The sequence below is a fragment of the Ostrinia nubilalis genome, chromosome 6, assembly GCF_963855985.1.
Source record: "Ostrinia nubilalis chromosome 6, ilOstNubi1.1, whole genome shotgun sequence".
Lineage (NCBI taxonomy): Eukaryota > Metazoa > Arthropoda > Insecta > Lepidoptera > Crambidae > Ostrinia > Ostrinia nubilalis.
Window position 1 is genome coordinate 15,106,744 of NC_087093.1, and position 22,924 is coordinate 15,129,667.

Here is a 22,924-nt window from a genome sequence, read left to right on the forward strand (position 1 = left end):
CAAAGACGTGTTCAGTGTTACGAACTTTTTGGTTACTTTGGGTGTCACGAACTATTTGACGTTGACTTTATTTGAAACGAGTAACTAAACATTTTAACCCCTGCATCAAAATCATTCGCTAGCTCTATAAAAACCAATTCAAAGCAATGCAATAATGGTAGTCAAGTAAAATGATATCTTAAAAGTAAGACTAATAAGTTTACTTCAGGGAAAACTCAAGAACAGATCACCCGCTCCCTCAGTGTCGTAACGTGTCCCGGACACGTGACGACGACAACCGATTTGCTGGATTGCACCAAATTGGCTGCACTCCCGGTACTGAATTTGACACGGCTTATTCAATATACTTGTCAGGGCTGATAGCTTGATACTGTTTGAAGGGCATAATGAAAAAGGGGTGATATTATGTCGATAAGTCCAATCACTTATCAATGTCATAGACTTTGTATGCACGGCGTATCTCAACAACCGACTCTACATAATAATTATGTCATCATCATCATCATCATCTCACTGCTGAACATAGGCCTCCCCCAATGCTTTCCATGTTACCCGGTTGGTAGCGGCCTGCGTCCAGCGCAGCGTACATAATAATATTATGTAGGAGTACTTAAATATTCGTAGTAAAATCACCGTGTATTTACAAATTGTTCATGGTTAGTGATAAAAAGTTCAATTTGCTATGTCTTGTTAAGTTTTTTTGTTTACATTTGTAATAAAACTATTTTTTAGGTTAAGTTTATTTAGTTACCTGCGCATGAGTCCCAGATAAGACAGTTGATCTTTTCAATTGACATTTTATTACTTCTACACTGTGCTATAAGTTAAGCATTGTCATGCATGAAATAAACTTCCGCACTCGGCACTGATGAATCCGTAACTACCCTAATTATTACATCATCATCATCATCATCATCATCATCATCATCATCATCATCATCGTCATTTCAACCACAGGACGTCCACTGCTAAACATAGGCCTCCCACAAGATGGCCCGACGACCTCATGAAGATAGCAGGAAGGCGTTTGATGCAGGCTGCTACCAACCGGGCAATCCAAAAAGCTTACTTCCAAAATTTCACTATTTTATTGACAGATATTTTTTTACAATTTTGGCATCTTATACTGTGACATCCAAGCGCTGCGGTTGAACTATTGAGATATTACGTAGTCGACGAGCGTTCGTGGCTGGTCCCCCGATGACTGAATACTATTCTACATAATATCAATTTGCCTTTCGACCTTTCAGAATAGGGGTCGTTATAGGTTAAAAGGGTTATTTTCAGCTGAAAATTTAAGTACTGATCGTCAAATCGAATTTGATTACGATAAATCAGGATTATAATGCTAGAAGAGAATAGTTTGAGATTAATATAAATGAGCTGGGAATAAAGATCCGGTAAAGGACTAGATTTTTGATTCAATCCAAAGAATAAAATATTGTTAATGGTGGTTAAAATTCAAGATCAATAAAAACACAATAAGTGTCAAAAGCTTACTTAATAGATATAGTGACATTTGGAAGTTCAGAATCACCAATCCCATCATGTATGAGCTCTAATTTTTAAAATCATTAACATTTTTGACATACTAAAACCACCTCAAGCTAAAACCACCTACTGAATAAATAAATTCAATTTCTTATAATTTGTGACGTATAAACGCTCGTTACTATAAAATTACTATTAACTAAGACAGTATCATAACTTAAACGCGAGTTTAAATTAACTGCAATTGTCGTTAGTGACTCTCCTTCACAGGCATACCTGGGGGCATTCCGTCGCTTCAAAACCAACTAATTGAGTCGACTGGAACACACGCCGGTGACAGACTTGGAAATAAACCTAATTTTACGCTCGCTCAGCTCCGCTTTATTATGTTTTACGCTCTCGATGGAAAGTCGATTTTAATGGCAGCCGTAGATCCAACCGCTTTTGTCAAGGTGAACGTATTGCTGTTTAAATTTTATCTGGAAGCGTAAAAGTTGATGGCGTATGAAATGTGTGTTCTGGTCTTGAGATGGAAGAATGAATATTAGTTTTCTTGGTTTACACCCCTAATAATATTATAAATGCGAAAGTAACTCTTATCTATTTGTGTGTTACACTTTCACACCTGAACCACTAAACTGATTTTGATTAAAGGTACAGAGATAGTGAATCCCGGAAAAGGACATAAGATAGTTTTTAACGGTTTTTTCTGCGACAAAGTTCCGCACAGCTAGTTGTTAATGATATCTAATGCAAAACAGTTACAACATGACTCTTTTAACTGATTTTTTATCTTGAACTGATTGCGTCACAACCATTCAAGCCACCTTAATCTCCTGAATACATTTCCGGGGGAATTCCCCGCACTAGACAATGACTTAGCCGTTGAAAGCAACGCCTTTTCAATTTCCACAAGATAAAACTTGTACAGTTAGCATCGAAAGAAGCAAAAAGGAACCTTAATCCACAGCCACAGAGTTCACTCGGTTGGTAAAACTTGTCCCTCATTTGGCCCGTAGCAGAGACCGCGCCAATCGTCTTCCAAATCTTGATAAACACATTGTCAGCGTTACGATGCGCCGAGTACCCGGTTTCCCGGTAGATATAACCGGTTTTGGCCCGTTTCAATTTGTCCCGGCCCGGTTTATGTGCGGCCCGTCCGGACTTTCGTCCATTGAAATAATTAAATTAGTTTTCCCTGAACTTTGGCCCCGATTCTGTCGATTCGTGGCGGACACTGGTTCTGGCCGTCAGAGGTCTGAACTTTCGGGTCATCTGATACGTTTATTTTTGGTGGTAATTGGTCAATGTAAAGATTTGGGATGAGCAGATAGTTCAGTTAGTGACGTTTCGTTTCAAAAACCTTTCTATTTTAGACATTTTAGAGTCTGGATATAAATAGGCCGCAGTAATCTGTCACTTGGCTTAGACAATATGAAGAAGAATCACTATAACAAAGTTTGGAAGGAAGGCTCTATTTACTGGAAAAAAGACATTTTGTGGGTGGGTGGGACACTTTCGAAAAATTCCCAGTAAGATAGGGATCGCAATCAGCCAAAACTTACCGTACATAATGAAAATTTTCTCATATTAAAATTATTCTCTTAGTTGGTATTTGTCAAACAAGTTCTTAAGCGTCAAGTTTCTAGACGAAATTCTTTCTAGACTTAATTTTTTGCCAAACTTCGATATAAATGAAACTTTGGAGACAAAAAGTCGTTAGCGTCGGCTCTTTTTAAACTAAAATTTATAATTATTCTGAAATTTGACGCAAGCCATCTTTTAAGCGTTTAATGTGTAATTAAAAATCTAAGGCTTTAATTAAAATGCCTGTTTATTTATTTATTTATTTATTTATATTAACCGGCAGACAGTGGTGACTGAGTTTGTTGCGGCGCTTCTTCTCAGCACTTGCCAAATGTTGGTCTCGAAGCGCTGGTAGGGTAAAAAGATTATGAGACATGTAGAGGCTCCTTAAGAGCATATGACGATTTGTAAGAACTATTTATTAGTCTAAACAAATAAAGAAATTTTGACTTTGACTTTTGACTTTTGTTAAAATTTAGGTCCTTAATTACTTTACCACCGGCGCGTTGCATGATTTTTTTAAAACACGAATTACAGGATCATACCTAATTAAAAAAATATTTTATTTCACGTGCCAAACCTGGTAAATAATAGAATGTTCTTTGTGAGAGGTAGATATAACCAAACATGGTTTGCAAGTACCTACCTTCAGTCACGCAAGTACCTACACACATCATAATAGTTCATTGCGTTCGCTGTCAACTTAATGTTCCCAGACCATCTTACTATCTGGACTTCGGTAGTTTGATCACAATATAGGACAATGTGATTAATGAAACGTTTCACTAATTGTCTCAAAGTGTAACTCCGAAAGAACAGTGTAGATGCAAAATTGCGCCCGCTCAGCAAACACGGCCGACGTAAAGCTGAATACACACCGCTGTTAATCCACCACGGTTGTAAGTTGAAACGCCCGACCGCGTTGAAAAGTTGAGATATCCCCTCTTGATATTAAACTGGTTTAGACCGGTTTATACTGGCTTGATTATATTAGCGCGTCGGCGCTTCTGCCGCGAATTTGGCGGTTTAATTAGAACAGTTGCCATATCAGTGGCGGTTGGGGGCTGATTTTCAGCGGTATTCGCGTTAACGTGTGAAATACACTCGTGAGAAGTGTTTTTAATTTTATTAACTTACATTCGGGTTTATTAATGTTACTGGATAACTAGAGTGTCAGTGACTTCATATGCGGACGTTGTTTTCGAGTGTAGCTTACCATTCGCGCCCAAAATACTGCCAGCCAATCTCCCATTGAAATATGAATTGTAACCAGTAGTCCTTCTACTTTAGGGCTTGTGCACAGTCATCGTCAAATAGTTCTTGACACCCAAAGTGGTCAAAAAGTCCACAACATAACTTTATTCCTAACAAAATCATGTTGCAAACTTCTTGGCTACTTTTGGTGTCACAAACAATTTGATGCTGTGTCAAGATAAAAATAAGTCATCTTTAGATCATTAAGGGTGGTACAATCTTAAGTGTAAAAGCAAACTTAGGTGTTAAGCTTGTTTTGTAATAGCGCCTTAATATTCAGCTCTGATGTAACTAAAAACCCGTCTCAAAGTTCGGCAATAAGCCAGCCTTCAGAACAAGTATACCTAGCAGCTAAGCCTTTTCAACAAACTTGAGTATCATTTGAAAGTTTCAAGGCTTTGGATCACCCAGGTAGTGGCAGAGAGAGAAGGAAAAAGTGGCACACTTTTTTACTAGTTCTTAAAGTTAGTTTTTTGAGACGACGATGACCCGAATAGTAAATCCGAGTAGTAAACTGAATGGATTCGGTCCCAGTGACTGAAAATATTTAGTTTTTTTTAAAGTTTATTAGTACCTAATCTGTTATTGCACGAATTACTGTTTGTGTGCAAACTGCTTGTGTCACGAGTGGGCTCACCATAATAGCGGCGGCGGGATTCGAACCCGCGTTCCTCGGATCACAAGTCGGCCAGTCCGACCCCTTCACCGTTCGACTATCGTGGGTTCAAGTAGTTCACGTGGCGTGGTAATTTTAAACGTTACGGTATTTACGCTTAGCGTGTGACGGTACTGGAGTGTAAAGTTAAACTATCACTCGATAGTGGTTACTGGTTATAATAGTGAAGCCTAGTGAACTTAAGAAAGATTAGCACTCTGAAGTATAAGGTCCTGTCACTTGAATGTGGTGCTATAAGAGTAGAAAGAAGAACGGTCATCTGTGACCCAGACCCGACAGAAACGAGACATACCTCAGTTTTTTTGTCATGTCTTAATTAGTTAAATTATATATTTTTTATATTCGAAATCCATGTATAACCACAGAATAAGTAATAGTATAGTATAACACCAAAATATTACCCTTTGTTTTTGTTCAGGCGTTATAAAAAAACTAATACAAAATGCCTATTTATCACCAAAATTGGTAAATGTATGTACCTTAATGTCTATTACAGCTGGCATGGAATGTATCCAGGTGACCTGGAGATACAGCCGGATTATACAGGGTGGAAACGAGAAGTTACAAAATCCAAAAATTCAATGTTACCAGCTTCCATAATCTGTAACCTATTATTGGTACCATTTGAAAGAGCTCGTGAAGCACTTTCAGAATCAGTAAATAGTTTTTCGATATCTTGTATAGTTTAGAAATAATCGAGTGAGATCACTTATCGTTTCATATGTATAACCACCCTGTATAATCCGGCTGTATCTCTAGGTCACCTAGATACATTCCATAGCAGCTGTAATAGACATTTAGGTACATACATTTACCAATTTTGGTGATAAATAGGCATTTTGTATTAGTTTTGTATAACGCCTGAACAAATACAAAGGGTAATATTTTGGTGTTATATGTACATAGATTTCGAATATAAAAAATATATAATTTAACTAATTAAGACAAGACAATAAAACTGAGGTGTCTCGTTTCTGTCGGGTCTGGGTTTTTTTTGTATGGGGCGTGACCGTTCTTCTTTATAACGAGCAGTAACAATAGGTAAGAGAGGTAGTCGGAAGGAAAATTAAGTTTGTTAAAACCTCATATCATTCAAACATCAGAATCAACGAAGCAGAATGCGCCGTCAAAGTTATTTTACATCTACGCATTTATCCTAACCCCCTAATGAGGCTTAGTCGCCATTTTAACCGACGCAAAATTTAACAGCGCACATACATCACGCATTTAATTGCTCTGCTCCGTCAAGTACAATAAGCAGTGTTACATTTTGACTTTGGTAACTATGCTACTGAAAATAAGATTGATATTTGCTATGCAACTGTTAAACTTTGACCTCCTATACGCGTCAAGTGAATGCAAAACGCGTTTAATTGTCAAACGCGGTGACAAAACGCGTGAATGGAATGGCCCGTATTAAATAAATCAAAAATTTCCGTACGGAGGTAAAATCTGACACTAAATGCCTGAAGTAGCTATTTTAGTATCAGTACTAAAGCAGGTCTGTGACATTTTTGAAATAAGCGTACACATTTACTAGCTAAACCACGGTACCATTTTTGAGCATTTTTTTTTCAATTAATTGTTTGGCTACTTTAGATCTAAGCTCTTCTATTGTTGTCTGTTTTATAAAATTTTAATTAATTGATAATCGACTTGCTGATTTTTTGTTTGTTTTTATATATAAAATATAAAAATAGAATTCAAAACTTAACCTCTTGTAAATCTCTCTTAAAACACAATTTTGTCAGTAACTAAGTAGGTACTTACTATCCCAAAAAGTGTTTTCTAAGGGTTAACCTATAAATCTACAAAAGTTTCCGTTATAAGATAAACTTTAGTAACCCAATAACGAGTGTTTCTAACGACTTGTTTTCCTTGTTCCAGGTACAGACATAAATATCTGAGACGTTTACTACTTACTGCCTCCTAATTTTACTACTAATGGTATTGGATTTGTTTGCGGAGTTGGCAAGTTTGTATTAATCCATTTATCTCGTTTGTAATGATATTATGAAGAATTTTTAATAAAGCTAAAATTGATTAAGTCATCAAACCCGCATGAGATCGCTTGAAGTCAAATAAAAAAATTCGGACTAAAAAGGTAGAATTTATTTAGTTGTTTTTAAAAACAGCGTAACTTTAGTCTAAAGGAAGCAAAATATAGGTTGATGAACATTTAGCTGTGGGGAAAAATAAACTAGAAATAATATGAAACAAGCGATCAAGGTGTAGCTAATGAATAAGCCATCCACGATAAATATTTTATAGACAGCTTATCCTCAACTTTAGTTTAAGCCATATTATCATACTGCATTTTCAGAAGGGTCTCTCTATGAAGACGTCACAAGTGTCTAAGTTCACTTAAAGCAACACAACGGCACTTCAAACTTTTTGCTGTAAAACAGTTCTTATTACAACCAAATAAGATGCCACAGTGTTTGAGGGTATGTACGATGCGACCGCAGTTCGCTGCGGCGCCTTGCATGCATATGCATGAGGTAAGGTATGACCTCAGCAACTGATGAATGGTCCGAGGTCTGTGTATGTCGCACTCACTTGCAACTGCGTGTAGTCCGTCACTTTCAACTTGTGTTTATAGGGTGGATAAAGCAGGCCGCTACCAACCGGGTAACATGGAAAGCATTGGGGGAGGCCTCAGCAGTGGACGTCCTATGGCTGAGATGATGATGATGAAAGTTGTCTTGGAGCTGGTAGCGTTGTAGAGGGAGTGATATCTTACCTTAATTTTAATGACATTTGCTTGGCACAATAAAACATTTTTTAGGATAATCAACTTAGTAAAGTATATAAAAATAGTAACAAAGTTCATAACAGAACTGCATTAAAGTCACTAACGTAGTATTATAGTAGTTGGTTGATAAAAGACGGGCGGATATACCACACGCAATGATTTCATATTGCAACGATGATGATGACGAATATTATCATGCAGGCAATATGGTCACACCTAAGGGTCAAGATACGATGTAACTACAACAAAACGAACGTCTTTCCTAAATATATTGATCATTATTGTTATACGTATAGTTAGTTAACTCATTTATATGTATTGTTTATAACTAAAGATTAGCAAAAACTTGAGTCTTACACGCAACATTATTGCGTACAAAAACACAATGTACCGGTCGTTTGTAGCGGCCATCTCCTACATTATCCCGTTCGGCCGATGGCCTTAATGTCGCCCATTACGCACTAATGTAAACGCGCTCGCGGCCGTTTGTCTGTCACTCGGGCCGTTGCCGCGTTGTAGGGAAGACTTTACTGACCACGCTTTCTTATTCTATGCATGTTTGAAATGTAGAAAAAATACACAAACAAAATATTATCATTATCACTAAGGCCAAGTTGCACCAACTTACTTTAACTGTAACAACTTACTTTAACCGGTGTTTTTGTATGGAATTTCACAGATTGTTGACGTTTGTTAAAGTTAAAATGGTGCAACTCAGCCTAAATAAACCCACCAAGGTAGCCATCAATTTAATAGGGACTGTGAAAGACATCTTCGTGTAGTTTTTATAGGTGAGTATGATGTTGCAACAAAACACAAAAATATGGATCTAGAACAACAAAAACAATGACAGTCTAGATGATTTTGAGAAGGCTGTCACTAAGGTGGTGATAATCACCCCTGAAGTCTTCCAATCTTGTCGCGATGAGATTAGGTACTGAAAAATTTGTGTAAAGAACACACAAAAGGGTTCTATTTAGATGTCTTCTGAAAACCCATACAGGCATAGACAGAATGCTTATCACATAAAAAAATACAGAAGCTATTTTTACGTGCCATTCTAAAATTAGCATTCCAATATAAACCGTGCGGATTGATGCCGAGAAGTTTTCGCAAAAGGTTTATATTATTTAAGGCACCCGAAGCGGAAAATATCTTAACGTCTAAACATTCTTGGAGTAAGTAAACAGTTCATTCAATCACTTGTTTACCCAAGCCTCTCGAAACTTAGCCGGGAAAGAATAAAATGATAGCTACTTATTTTTTATGGTGGAGTATTTCGAATGTGAATAAGTCGACCAAGTTTCTCGTGACGTAATTTATTGTTTTTGTGCGAATAAGATTTGTCTATTTTTATGTTAAGAATATTTCCGATTATTAAGTAGGAGAGCTAGTCGCAAAATTATGCAGATATAATTTTTGGTTTTAGTCTAAGGGCGTGTATAGACGAGCTCGTTTCTATCCGGTCCGGTGCCTCGACGGCAAGCGTTTGTTAGTCGTATACCTCGAAATCAAAAAATCCTTGTAGCTTTTCACCTATTCGCATTTCGCCGCGATATCAAAATTTCTGAATAGATTTTTATTCTTGATCGCTAATTACAAGTGTCTAAAAAATTCATAGTAGATTTACTTTCCTGCCTGTCTTCATTGTAGTCGCTTTTCACCTTGATAGATATTTGTTGGAATGCGTTACTGCTGTGTTTGCTACTGTTGTAAAAATGTATTCAAAATATATGCGGCTTAATAAATAGGCTATTGATAATACTTGCTACATCAAAATTTGCTACTGTTGTAAAAATCTGTTAAAAATACAATGCTAGTAACAAAATATGCTACCGATATTACACGCTACAACAAAAAACGCTATCACGGTGAAATGCGAATAGGTGAAAAGCTACAAGGATTTTTTGATTTCGAGGTATATGACTAACAAACGACGGCAAGTGGGTGTATTTATAGTTCTACCAACTTCAAACTTATTTACTAGTACTACATACCAAATTTCAGAGCTTTTTTATTCATGTTTTATTCTTTTGAATTTTTCAGTCTTGAATTCTTCTTTTTTCTTCTTCTTTTATTTCTGAAATACAATACTAGGCAATAGTAGCCAATGTCTCAATGCTAAAAGTAAACAATTACGGTAGAATAACGTCATTTTTAATTCCCTCCTTTTTCCTCATACTCCCGAAGGAATAAAATACGGCGAAAGTTATGAGTACCGAGTCAAGGGCCGACACGGAAAGTTGGTTTCTTTTGTCATGTTTATTTGTAAACTTCGCGCTGCAATATGAATAGGTACGGTCGATATTAACAACTGGGTTAACATGCTAAGATGTAAGTAGTACCTATGCTACGGTGGCTTTCTTTAACTGCATTATTTTTAAAACTTTATTTTGCACTTATCGTTCGTTTCAGCCAAATGACGTCCAATGCTGAACAAAGGTCTCCCTCAAAGATTTTCACAACGACTGGTCCTGTGCCACCCGCATCCAGGCGCCTCCCGCGACCCTCACCAGATCGTCGGTCCACCTAGTTATTGTCATTATCATCAGCCTATTAGCGCCTAGGGGAGGCCTATTGTATGTCCAGCAGTAGACTGCTAACAGTCAACCCAAATCAGTGCATTTTATTCTGTCTTCAAGTTTGTCACATCAGCTTTTGCCAGCTACCTTTTGCAAGTTGCCACTGTACTATTTAACACTATGCTTGCTGAGTCACGTTCTCCACTCGAGTACTTCATTTTTCTAAATGATGCCCTTTTAAAAAAGTAATAAGTAGTTACGGGACTTATCCCACCACACTTTCCCACCACTGTAACTCCTGTATATCCAGGATCTAGCTTGGTATCCAATGAAACCCAACCAGTGAAGGTTGAGTAGTCGCAGCCCAGGGGATAGTTAACGGTGAATAGTCGTTAGTTTTACGCTACAATAAATATAAGCCTTATTTTCAAGTCTAGAAGCTATTTTAAAAATAGCCCAAAGCGTGTATAACACGTATAAAGAGGGAACGATATGGGTCGGATATACGACGCGTCAGTTAAGCTCGGCCTACGCACAGCTGTGTGTTGACGCTCATAATATACATACGTTAATTTACCCTCCGTGGTTGTGTATTAATCGCATTGTGTATACCACGCCTTGGAACCCAAGTAGTTCAATTAAGAAGGTGTCTCTACTTCTAAATATTATCATTAGGCGAACTTAATGCCATAAGGCATTCTCATCCAGTTTACCTTCGGGTTATGCAGAAAAATTAGTTAGTCTTTGGGACGGAACTGTGAGTTATTGTCCGAGCTAGACGGCCTAGTTAGACATTATTTCGCGGGTCCGCCCCATTCAGGCCTTTGCCAAACTTAACCTATCTCCCGCCATCTAATCATCATTAATTATATTATTTATCCTTAGTGGTAAATGCATGTCGAGATTTTTTTTTCAAGCTCAGCAACAGAAACACTCGTCTCGCGTCAAAAAGAGGTTAAAGAAGCAAACAGATTTTATCAATGCTCCAAAAAATCACCACACTCCGGTACAGAGTACGTGATGAATACTCGCATAAGCTACGCATCGCCCGAGGCGCGGCGCACACCGGTCTGAATGCGGCGTATTTGTGAATGGAATATATCGCTGTCGAACTGAAGACGTGCTGTAATTTTGAACTGAGAACGAGCTAATGGTTAGGAATTTGAAAATGGAATTGATAAACATATATTTTTTTACACAAATAAGTATTTTTTTTATAATGCAATCAGTAATTTGTTGCTTTCATTAATATTATGTTTTAGTTACTGCTGCACAATAAATTACTACGATCTGGTCATGTAAAACTAAATCAATAAAATATCACGCCTGGTGAAGTAATGTTCATGTAGAGCTCAGTAATTGTTATCTTTATTTATTATTTAAATAGTTTTTGTTGCTTTAATCGTAATCAAATTCGTTTTTGCAATTTTAGGTTAATGCCAGAAGGCATTCTCTACATAGCCTGATTTTTTCCTTCCATTTTTACACTTCTAGCTTAACATGAGATTGTCAGTATCATGTAAGTATTTTTTTTTAATACCGATCTTTACTGCTGCTACAGTACAAGTCTCCACTTCGTTGCAATATAACACCTATTTACTAGTACACAGTGGTTAGTTTCTATCGTTAGTATACGCAGTGCCTAAAGCGCACACCGCGGTTGGTTCTCACATTTGAATGCGGTGTATTAGCGGATGGGATTTATCGCAGTCGAACTGTAGACGTACAGCGATTTATTACGGCGGATGCGAACGTGTTAACAAGTGTACGGTGCGCGATTTTTCCTTTCCTTTGGTTGAACTTTGGATGTAATGCGAGTAGAGATAAGTGGGGCATTTACATTGTACAGACGAGAGCGCGTCAAAGTAAACAGTATGAGGTCTTATTAATGGGTAATACGAGCGAATTTGCAACAAAAATGAGTGGTCTGATGTACTGTTATCAGTACAGTCTAATAAAATATGCTGGGTGTGAGTCATAACCAAAACTAGTCATACTGAGTGGAAACTGCGTCTCGTACTCGTAGTGTAAGACGCCTTTTAGCTATTCGGGTGACAACTTACGAAAATTCGCTGGCAAAAGCTATTTCTGAATTTGTCACAATTTTCGAAGAATCACGTGTATTGGGCAAAAACTATGTCCAACAGTGGAATTCTATAGGCTGATGATGATGAAGATACGTCATATTTATTGGAAACAAATCATTATTACATATTAACAATACAAGTTTAACGATAAAATCTTGAAATTGTAATAAATACTCGTACTTAAAACTTATTTCAATGTAACTTTTCGACAGCATTTCATTTTCATTCAATATTTCCCTGGCGATATCAGTCTCAGTTTACTTTATTCAAACTTAGAAACACATTTGCATTGTGGAGTGAGAAACAATATTGAAACATAATGAAGATAACAGAAGTAGGTTCACTTCTTAAGACAATCAACTTACAGGGCAAAATCAAATTATCATGTTTCAAAGAGCGTCCATCACGCAAAGAACATAAATATTTTAATTAAAAGTCTATACACTATCACATTTAATTTCCATTGTGGTTGAAAGGTTTCTTTGTAATTTCGAGCTAACAAAATAATGGGTTTAACAAATATTTTAGTTGGCATTTTAAAGACCAAATTGAATTTTAAAAATGACTTTGTGTATTTTATTTCATCTTTGACAGCTAATTTTAATTATTTTTGAGTGATGTCATAAAATACTGAGGAATAATATTAAAATTCGCGGGAAGAGCCTGGATGCGGGCAGCGCAGGACCGTTCATTGTGGAAAACCTTGGGGGAGGCCTTTGTCCAGCAGTGGACGTCATTTGGCTGAAAAGAAAGAAAGAAAGAATATTAAAATTATATTAGATTTACAGTCTGATTACAATAAAGTTAACCTTCATTCAAGGTAATATTCAATTTCACTAGCTAACGTTTTTGTATTCATTTCATTTTCAATTTATAAATAAGATGTCTGAGAAGTTACTTTTTCTCAAAACCGTTAAGTAAAATTTTTAGTCGTACCTAGATTTTTTTTGAGTTAAATATTAATAAAAAAAACTCAGCGATCCACAAATCCACTCCAGAAGAATTTCTCATCTCCCTAAAATAAAAAGTGACACATTTTTGTCAAAGCTTGTAAAACTCAAAACATTATTTTGCATGTTCATTAGCTCTTGCAAAGTTCCCGGAAGCCTCAGCGATACCTTCACAGGGATAACCCAATTTTCATTTGTTCACAAAAATGAATGCAAAAGTACGCCTCAATTGGTATCTCCCGCCCGCAAAATATTTCGCAAACTTTTATACCTGAAGTTATTCGAATAGTCAAACCTCATTAGGCTCTCCGTTGTATCTCGAAATTTCGACAAAACGCCTAATGAAACAAAGGACGATTCTTACAGCTGAATATAAATTTAATTACGAAACTCTGGAGTTTATTGCGATTCGACAAAGTTCGCGATAGCCCGTTTCGGCGGGACCTTTTTTGGAATTTATTATAAGGTGGTGCGTGTTCACCTTTAAACAGTGGTAAAGGAAACCCTGATTTTTCAGGAACTTCGGGGGCTCGGAATACAAGTTTTGTACTGGATGGAACATGGCAATTTTTAAAATCCCAATTTAATTTTTAAATAACTAAGATGACTTTCATAACAATCGTCACTGAACTTTTGTTACATTTTCTTTAATATGTTTTAATGGGCTGTACAAACACTTACCTAAATAAATAAAACTTCATTTTCCACGCTAGCTGTACCTACGTTACAGCTAGTGACAACGCCAGCCAGAACCTATCTGCAAAGAATAAAGCACCATTCAAATACAAATGTCCATATTTCTGCGGTGAAAATAGAATAACCTTCTTTCCACAAAGGCATTATGGATTTGATTTTATTTCGTGTCGGGTTCTGGCCCGAGGCTGTGGGTGGGGTCCCCAGTGGGCGAGCAATGGACAGGTATGTGGACGTGGAATCGACGGTGAAGTGAGCGCTGTACAAATAGCGTAAAGCCATTCTTGGGTTGTATCGCATCGAAAATGACGTGTATGATTTTGCGATCGCTTCTTCGGAGATTTAGGTTTTATTTCTGAAGAAGTATTTTTGAGTTTGAAATGCAATTAAATGCATTTTGCTCTGTGAATTACCGACTCTACATTGTTTTGTTTAATCCTGACCTCTTCAAGGCGAGAGTGAATATTAAATTATAGCCTGACCAGGAACATAAAAACCCTGGCATAGAGGCGCGTCAATTGCATTTGATAGTGCAACACTGAGTACAGTCGTACCTGTGTTAAATTAATAGGGTAACTTTATGTATCAGGATTCAGGATTACGGGCTAATTTGATATTTTCATAAATTAACGAAACAATATTATTATAGGTAATCTGGTTTAAATAAATTAAATGAAACCATCAATCGAGTTAGTAGGATTTATTTTATTCATCAATAATCAAATTCAGAACTTGAATATTCAACTGCAATGTCTGCTCATGAACGCTTCAAACTCGGTACTTCTTTCCCAATTCCATAAAATTCAACACTTAGAAAGTGACAAAAATCTTTAAAGTAGGTATTTGAAACAAACTACAACTAATTTTCATAGTGGACTGTACTATACGATAAACATGTCAGTCAATTTGACAATCTTTGTCGGAAACATTATTCAATGAAAATATTGTCCGAACCCTTAGTATTTCTCTTCGACAAATACTTTAACACATTGTGAACCACTTTTCTTTCACGACTATATAAAAAGATTTTAGCAATTTAATTCACAAAATCAATTGCGCACATTTAAAATAAAGTTTGCTTACACTTTGACAGCAATAGACTGACATGCAAGGTGACATGTCAATGAAGTTTTCAGTTACTGTTGCCATTAAAAGAAATTAGTACCATTAGTTTTCCGCAACATGGCGAGGGTTTTTATGTTCCTGGTCAGGCTATACAGGAATTACAGGGCAGGTATGTACAATCCTAGACTGCATCTCACTTAACATGAGATGCGATTGCAGTCAAATACCTGTTTTGTGCCGCATAGAAAAAAACTACGTTATATTTATTGTAAGTTAAACCTGTATTGAAGTAATGTTAATTTGAACAACTTTTCTTTAAGAATTCATTTGCGTGATTTGTGCTCCTTTACGTACTGAATCGAACGTAGCTTTTGTATTGCTAACAATCGTAGTCGTAAACAGCCGCAGATTCACCTTAGACCTTGTGAGCATGGCCTACACACTTCGTGGTCAACTGTAATCCCACTGATTCTCTTGTGTGAAACGGCCCAAGTGTTACTGCTAGCCTAGCACAATATCAAAGATCTGAGGAAATGTCTACACTGTTGTAATATAGCTAGTTTGTTATTCAAATGAATGACAATTTATTTTCTAACTTCCACTCCAAAATCTTTATTGTAATTGAATTAGTACATACTTACAAATCGTCAAATGCTCTTAAAGAGCACTCCATTTGCTCCATTATTATGTATGATAATTTTGTGGAGTTGACAATGATGATGAGTATAATGACGATTAAAAGGACTAGCTGCTGTAGAAGTCTTCTCTGAAACAATTTTAGAATTAGAATTCAATAAAATACACTTTCATTAAAAAAACATTGTAAAACTATTACGACTCGAATGTAAAACAAATATAAAATAGTTTAGAATAAAAATAGAGTTAGCTCAGTTACTGTTTTGAATTGTTTACTTTTTTTAGTTTTGTATTCACTTTCAATAAAAAATGTAGGTATATGGCCAGTATTCAACTTTTACACGTTCGTACAAAACAATTTTCGAATACATTTTTCCAAGTTTGATTCGAGTTCTGACACAGGACGCAGGTATCCGCGACAATTCACGTCCGTAAATAATACACGCCACTGACGGATTTAGAAATGTCACCGTGACAAAGGAAAATGTGCCTCGAGTTATGACCCTCTGGGCTCTCTTTTGTTTGGCTAATGCCGTCGTATTTTATACTTTTTTTGCCTATCGTTTTGTGCTTTTTTCACAGAAAAGGAGCAGGTGTCGAGTTTTATGACAGCAGCGCTTTGTTTACACTTTCCACAGTGTCTCTCTTAATTTCGCGTCGTTTGAATAACTGACTGCTGGTTTTTCGAATGGAAGTTGATGTTTAGTGCGAAAATTAATGGTACCTTTCTGTAGCTACCAAGCGGTCATTAAGGAAATCATTGGAGGAGGCATATGGTTGAAATGATAATGATGACTTGTTACAAGCATAGTTCCTCATAATAATTGAGATAAAATATCACATGATGAATCCGTACGACTTATTGGTTATAAATATAAAAGTAATTCTGCATGCCTGTTGCATTTTATACTTAAACCACTAAACTGCCTGAAATTAAATGTGTTAAGTATAGAGATAGATTGAGACCCAAGTATAAACATAGGATAGGTATTTTTAGAAAGAGATAAAACCATTTTGTGACAGACTGATATTCAGGTGAGTAAAGTTGCAAGCAAACGCTAGTTGACTATAATAACATATTTTCAGATACGTTTACTAATTTAAATTTTTCACTAGAATCATTTGTGCTTTAGTAGTAAAGTGCTAATGAGCTCTGTTCTAGACCACCAACTCGATGATTAAAGCGATTGCATATTTTAAAATATGTGCGTGTATAACAGGCAGTATATATACACTGTATACATCGGCTCGTATTTTCAGTGCAATAGAAAATGTATATTTTCAGCGCCGCTCTAATGTTTTCGTTGCGTCGACCTGCCTCCGTAAGCGACGTACACTCTACAATTCAAACTGGTCGTGATAATTTTCAAAACAATCCTTCAGCGTTCCAGTTTAATGGGAAAATAGTGACGTACTGCGGTTAGGGGTAGGATGCATTTTGTTTTTGAAAAATAGGCAAAGAAAAATACAATTTAGACCTAGTATTTCCCAAAAAGTCTTTGGGACTCTGATAGCTAAAGACTATTATTCAAAATTACCTACTATCACATAGCATCAATGTCTAACGGGAAGAATTGAAATACTTTCTTCAAATAAGTGTACATTTAGAAGCTAACAGCCTTACTTATAAAAATCAACTAATCAACGTCTAAGCAACTAATTAACTAATGACTCGTTAACTTCTTAATCAGTAATTAAATATTTCTCACTTATAAACACTGCTTAAGCGTCACTTAACTAATCAACTGTTAATTAGAGTTTTTCTTTTTTAAATCCACCTGAACCGAACTTCAGACCAGTTCTAATGCCAAAATGCCGAAAGCCAATGCTAAAATTAAGAATAATAAACGTCAAAGTTATGTCAAATGAAACGCTGTCTGTCAGTCAACTGTCAAGTCTACAACAACAAACAAACAAAAGTACTGTAGCGACTATGTCCCACATACGCCATATTAAAATTATTATTTCGTCACTTTATTCGAAGATATAGTTCTAAATATTATATGTATTTTAGAATACATATGTCAGTATAACACGTAGTCCTTTTATTGCTTGAGCAACCATTCGCACACTTTTCAGATTTAACGGTATTCGATGTATCGATTAGAAAATAAAATCAATTTCTACACTGGTATCCCTAGCGCCCCGCTCCCTGCATCGCGCCATCTTTACTTCATTCTTTTATTGTGCGCGCAACGGAACACCGCTCACTTAATATACGTACCTATTCCTATTAGCAATCATGCCTAAAAGTAGTGCAGAAGAACAAATTGCGTATTATACCAAAAAGATTAAAAAACTTAAAAGTAAAGAAAGCAAACGTCGTAAACGTGTTATTGTTTATTCGGATTCATCGGACAGCGAAGAAAACTTGGGTAAGCATAAAAGTTTTCATCACTACCCACTTTTGTCGATATTATTTTATAATGTTTTACAAATCATATCACAAGTTATTTTATTCAAATAGTGAAGCTTAGAGTTGACCGTGAGTCAACCAAAAGCGAATTTGGCCCAAGAGTTAACCGTGAGTTAACCAAAGGGTATCAGTTAACTAGAGTTGACCGTGAGTCAACCTGCCATGACAAAACAACTCACTGTCTCAGCCATTTTATTTTTATTTTTTATTTTGCAAATACTTACCAAAAACGTCTATTTTAGGTGTCGCTATAAACGAGAATATTGCAGACAGTGAAACAACTGCTCGGTCGAATAATGATCTTGAGGCGTCTACGTCAGATCAGGGGTTGAACTTGATGGATAATGATCAGTCGAATAATGATCCAGAGACTTCGATATTAGACACGACTTTGCCCTCGTTAGACCCTGACGTGCTCATAGCTTTAGGGGAACTTCTCCCGGAAGAAGTTACCTACGGAGAGGACATACACCCAGATTTAGCGCAGAGATGGGCTCCAATCCTGCGCAAAGGATTGCCTGATAAGGAACAAAAAGAGAAGCTAGTTAAGGAATATGCTATACCAAAAAATTGCAAGCTGTTTCGAGCTCCTCTTCTTAATCCAGAAATCGCTGCTGCAGTTTCTGAATTCGCTCGTACACGAGACAAAAAGATCGAATGTTCTCAACAACAATTGGGTGTAGGCCTAACGGCGATCAATAGAGCTATGACACTTTTGCTCACGAGTGACAATAAGATACAAGCTATTAAATGTTTATCAGACGCTTGTCGGGTCTTATCAGATCTACATGCTTCAGAAACGAAAACGCGAACAAAGTCTTTAACACAAGGCTTAGAAAAGTCCTTCCTAAACTTGATTCAGGATACTGAACGTGACGAGCTGCTTTTTGGTGCTGGCTTGCCAGAAAAAATCAAAGCTTCAAAAGCCATCGAAAAGCAAGGATCCCAAATTAAGAAACCGGACAACAAGACGAATCCAGCTACATCGGCTTTACGTACGACAAGGCCTCAGGGAAACTGGAGAGGCCCCTCTCGCTCGACGCCGAACAGGGGGGGGGGCGCGGAGGTTCCAGGAAACCTTACACGAATCAGAAACCTGCGACGCAACAGACCAGCTTCAACCCATCGAGAGTTTGGAACAAACCTCCCCGTGCAGGCCCTCGGACATAGAGGTACACGCCGGTAGATTGCAATATTTCTATAGTTGTTGGTGTAATATAACTGACAATAGACTTTTCTTAAATTGGATTCGAGATGGTTACCCAATACCATTTTGTAAAAAGGTAAATATGGTGGCGGACAGGCATCGTAACTGGCTACCGAAAGAAAAGACTGAGATGTCTAAAGCTATTCAAAAATTACTCCATCTTGGGGCCATTACTGAATGTAAACCATCTCGAAATCAATATTTATCGGACATTTTCCTAGCTCCGAAACCTAATGGAGATAGTCGATTTATTTTGAATTTAAAATCGTTGAACAAATCCATACAAAAAACACATTTTAAAATGGAAGATTATAGGACGGTTTCTCTTTTAATTTCACATGGTTGTTTCATGGCCACAATAGACCTGAAGGAATCATATTTATTAGTTCCGATTAATCCCAAGCATAAAAAGTACTTAAGATTCCAATTCGAGAATAATAACATGCAGACTATTACATACGAGTTTAATGCAATGCCTTATGGTCTCTCTGCCGCACCTAGAACTTTCACAAAAATTATGAAAGTGGTTGTAGGTTATCTTAGAAATCGAGGTTTTAAATCGGTTATATACCTAGATGACATCTTGTGCATTGGTTCCGGTTATCAGGAGTGCCTAAACAACGTAACAGAGACCCGAAAACTTCTAGAATGCTTAGGGTTTGTCATTAATTATGACAAAAGTCATCTTAATCCCGTTAACAAATGTAAATATTTAGGCTTTGTTTTTGACTCTATTGAAATGTCCCTCAGTTTACCCAGCGAAAAGCAAAAACATATTTTTACTCTCGTCCAAAAATTCCTGACCCTACCTCGATGTTCCATCCAAGAATTTGCACAGTTGATTGGAGTGCTGATAGCAGCATGTCCAGCTGTTAACTATAGCTGGATGTATACTAAATTACTGGAAAGGGAGAAACATTTAGCGTTACTCAAAAACCATAATAACTACGGTGCAAAATTTACACCCACGGCTGAAATATTGCCAGATCTTACTTGGTGGGCCAACAATATTTTTACTTATAAAAATCAATTGGAAAAACCTACATTTGTATTAGAAATATTTTCTGATGCATCTAGGCAGGGTTGGGGAGCCTTTTGTAATGACACTCGGACAGGGGGTAAATGGAAGGTAGACGAGCTGAAATTTCACATAAATTATTTGGAACTCAAGGCAGCATTCCTTGCATTGAAAACATTTGCCCGAGAAATGTGCGAATGCGTTATTTTGTTACGTTGTGACAATGTCACAGCTATCAGTTACATAAATCGAATGGGAGGAATTCAATTCCCCCATTTAAATGAAATTACCAGAGATATCTGGCAGTGGTGCGAGAAGCGAAAAATATGGCTGTATGCATCATATATTAATACAAAAGACAATATAGAAGCAGATCAAGAATCGCGTAACAAAAATGTGGATACAGAATTAGAAATTTCCAGTGCAATGTTTCAGAAAATTATTAATAATCTAGGAAAACCTGACATAGATCTTTTCGCTTCTCGCGCCAATGCCAAGTGTGAAAAGTATATATCTTGGATGCGGGACCCAGATTCATTTAAGGTGGATGCATTTACCCTAGATTGGCATCCTTACTTTTTTTACGCCTTCCCCCCATTTACCCTAATACCAAAGTGCCTTCAAAAGATTAGGACGGACAGAGCAGAAGGCATACTTGTTTTCCCCTTTTGGCCCTCTCAACCATGGTTCCCATTCTTAAGGGACATGTGTAAATCAGAAATTATTTATTTCGAGGCAAATGACCACATAGTAAATTTCTTTTGCAGGAGAAGGCAACAGCTCAAACTTACCCTGGGTGTCGCGAGGCTCTCCGGGAGTCTTTTCTAAGAAAAGGAACCCCGGAGGAAGCATTAGAAATAATGTTATCTTCGCTAGCTCAAAATACTGTTGTACAGTATAGCTGCACATATAAATTATGGTGGCCATTTTGCATAGGTTTAGATTTAGATCCATACAACACTTGTTCCGAATCAGTGATTTTGTCATTCCTTACAAACCTTTATAATCAGGGTGCGGCATACGGTTCCCTTAACAGCCACAGAGCTGCATTAGGTTTAATACTAAATTGTGATATTGGAAATTATAAATTAATTACGAGATTTTTTAAAGGAGTTTACAAGCTTCGGCCAACTCATCCCAAATATGTAGGCACATGGGACCCCCAAATTGTGCTTAATCATATAGCGCATTGGAAGCCCCATAGTGAGATTTCCATTGAAAAATTGACAAAAAAAGTCACTATTCTTTTAGCACTGTGTACAGCGCATAGAGCACAAACATTTTCTTTGATCAAAATAAAAAATATAAAAATCGGTAACAATGATATTAAAATATTTATTTCTGACATTATTAACCCTTAACTGGTATCGTGGGGGCCGCGCGGCCCCCACGCATGACGTTTTCTTTGATTTCTAAGAAGCTACGCATCGTGGGCAGCCAAAATTTTTTGTATTCTCATATCGGCGCTACTCGCGTCTGATGCAGGCGTTTCAGCACTGCGTCATTCACCAGGACGAAGATATGTACGTGTTGGGGTCCGCGCGGCCCCCACGATACCAGTTACGTTAGTTTTTTTTTCATGGCAATTTTTATTTTTTTGCAGTATTGGTGGTTTATAAGTGATAAAACGATAGAATATACCTAGAACAAAGTTTTTGATTCCAAATTAGTGATTAGTAGCATGTCAGAAGAAGGATATAGTGATAATAAAATTATAGGTCATTGTGAAGACCCAATCACCAATATTCGGTCGATAATGAGGATATTGATTCTGATTTTCAAGTTTTTTCTTCAGAGAGTGAAAATGAAGATGTTGTAGGACCTAGTCAATCCAGCTACTATGAAAAAATAAATACAAGTGGTCTGAAAATCCACCAGTTCCTGCTAATGTTTGTCAACATAATATTTATGTTTTTATTTTTATAAAATGCTTATTATTTTTATGTAACATTACATTAAAACGTTATTTATTATTAAGTTCACATTATTATGGATTAATTAAAATAATAATATTTTTGGTTATAACTTTCTAAACGTAGGTTTCATAGATATTTGTAACGTTAAAAAAATATTACGTAAAAAGTTGTTACTATTATGTAATGTCTTAAAGTATTAATGTAATTAGATTCAATATAATAAAATCTAAATGATTAAATAGAAAAAGCCTGATATATATCATTTATGAGCATTTATTCAAGTATATAGGTAAAACATGCTTGCTAGAAGCGAACATAGTATGGGGGCCGCGCGGCCCCCACGATTCCAGTTACGTATGTCCAATTTACGATACCAGTTAAGGGTTAAAACTTCTCGCGCAGGACGAGCACAGCCATTATTGATTCTTCCTTTTTTTCGTGAAAACGAGGATATATGTCCAGCAACTGCTATCAAAGATTATTTATCTAGAACGGAACAAGTAAGAACTAACGCTAACGATAATTTGTTGCTGACATTCAAACCACCGTACCGACCAGCGACGAGTCAGACGATCGCGCGATGGGTGAAACAAGTCCTAGCGGTGAGTGGAGTAGATGTGGCGATATTTAACGCGCATAGCACGCGGCATG

General features: G+C 36.8%; 2 protein-coding genes across 4 annotated transcripts in view; both read left to right on the forward strand.

Moving 5' to 3' along the window:
* The window catches only part of LOC135072701 (CUGBP Elav-like family member 1), a 509,527-nt gene that overhangs the window by 227,400 nt on the left and 259,203 nt on the right, over window positions 1-22,924 (forward strand). The window lies entirely within an intron of this gene.
* LOC135072752 (uncharacterized) lies at window positions 17,762-19,318 on the forward strand. The gene is made up of 2 exons (XM_063966789.1): window positions 17,762-18,091; window positions 18,375-19,318. Exons 1-2 carry the CDS (start codon window positions 17,959-17,961, stop codon window positions 19,316-19,318), a joined length of 1,077 nt encoding a protein of 358 aa, XP_063822859.1. The 5' UTR covers window positions 17,762-17,958.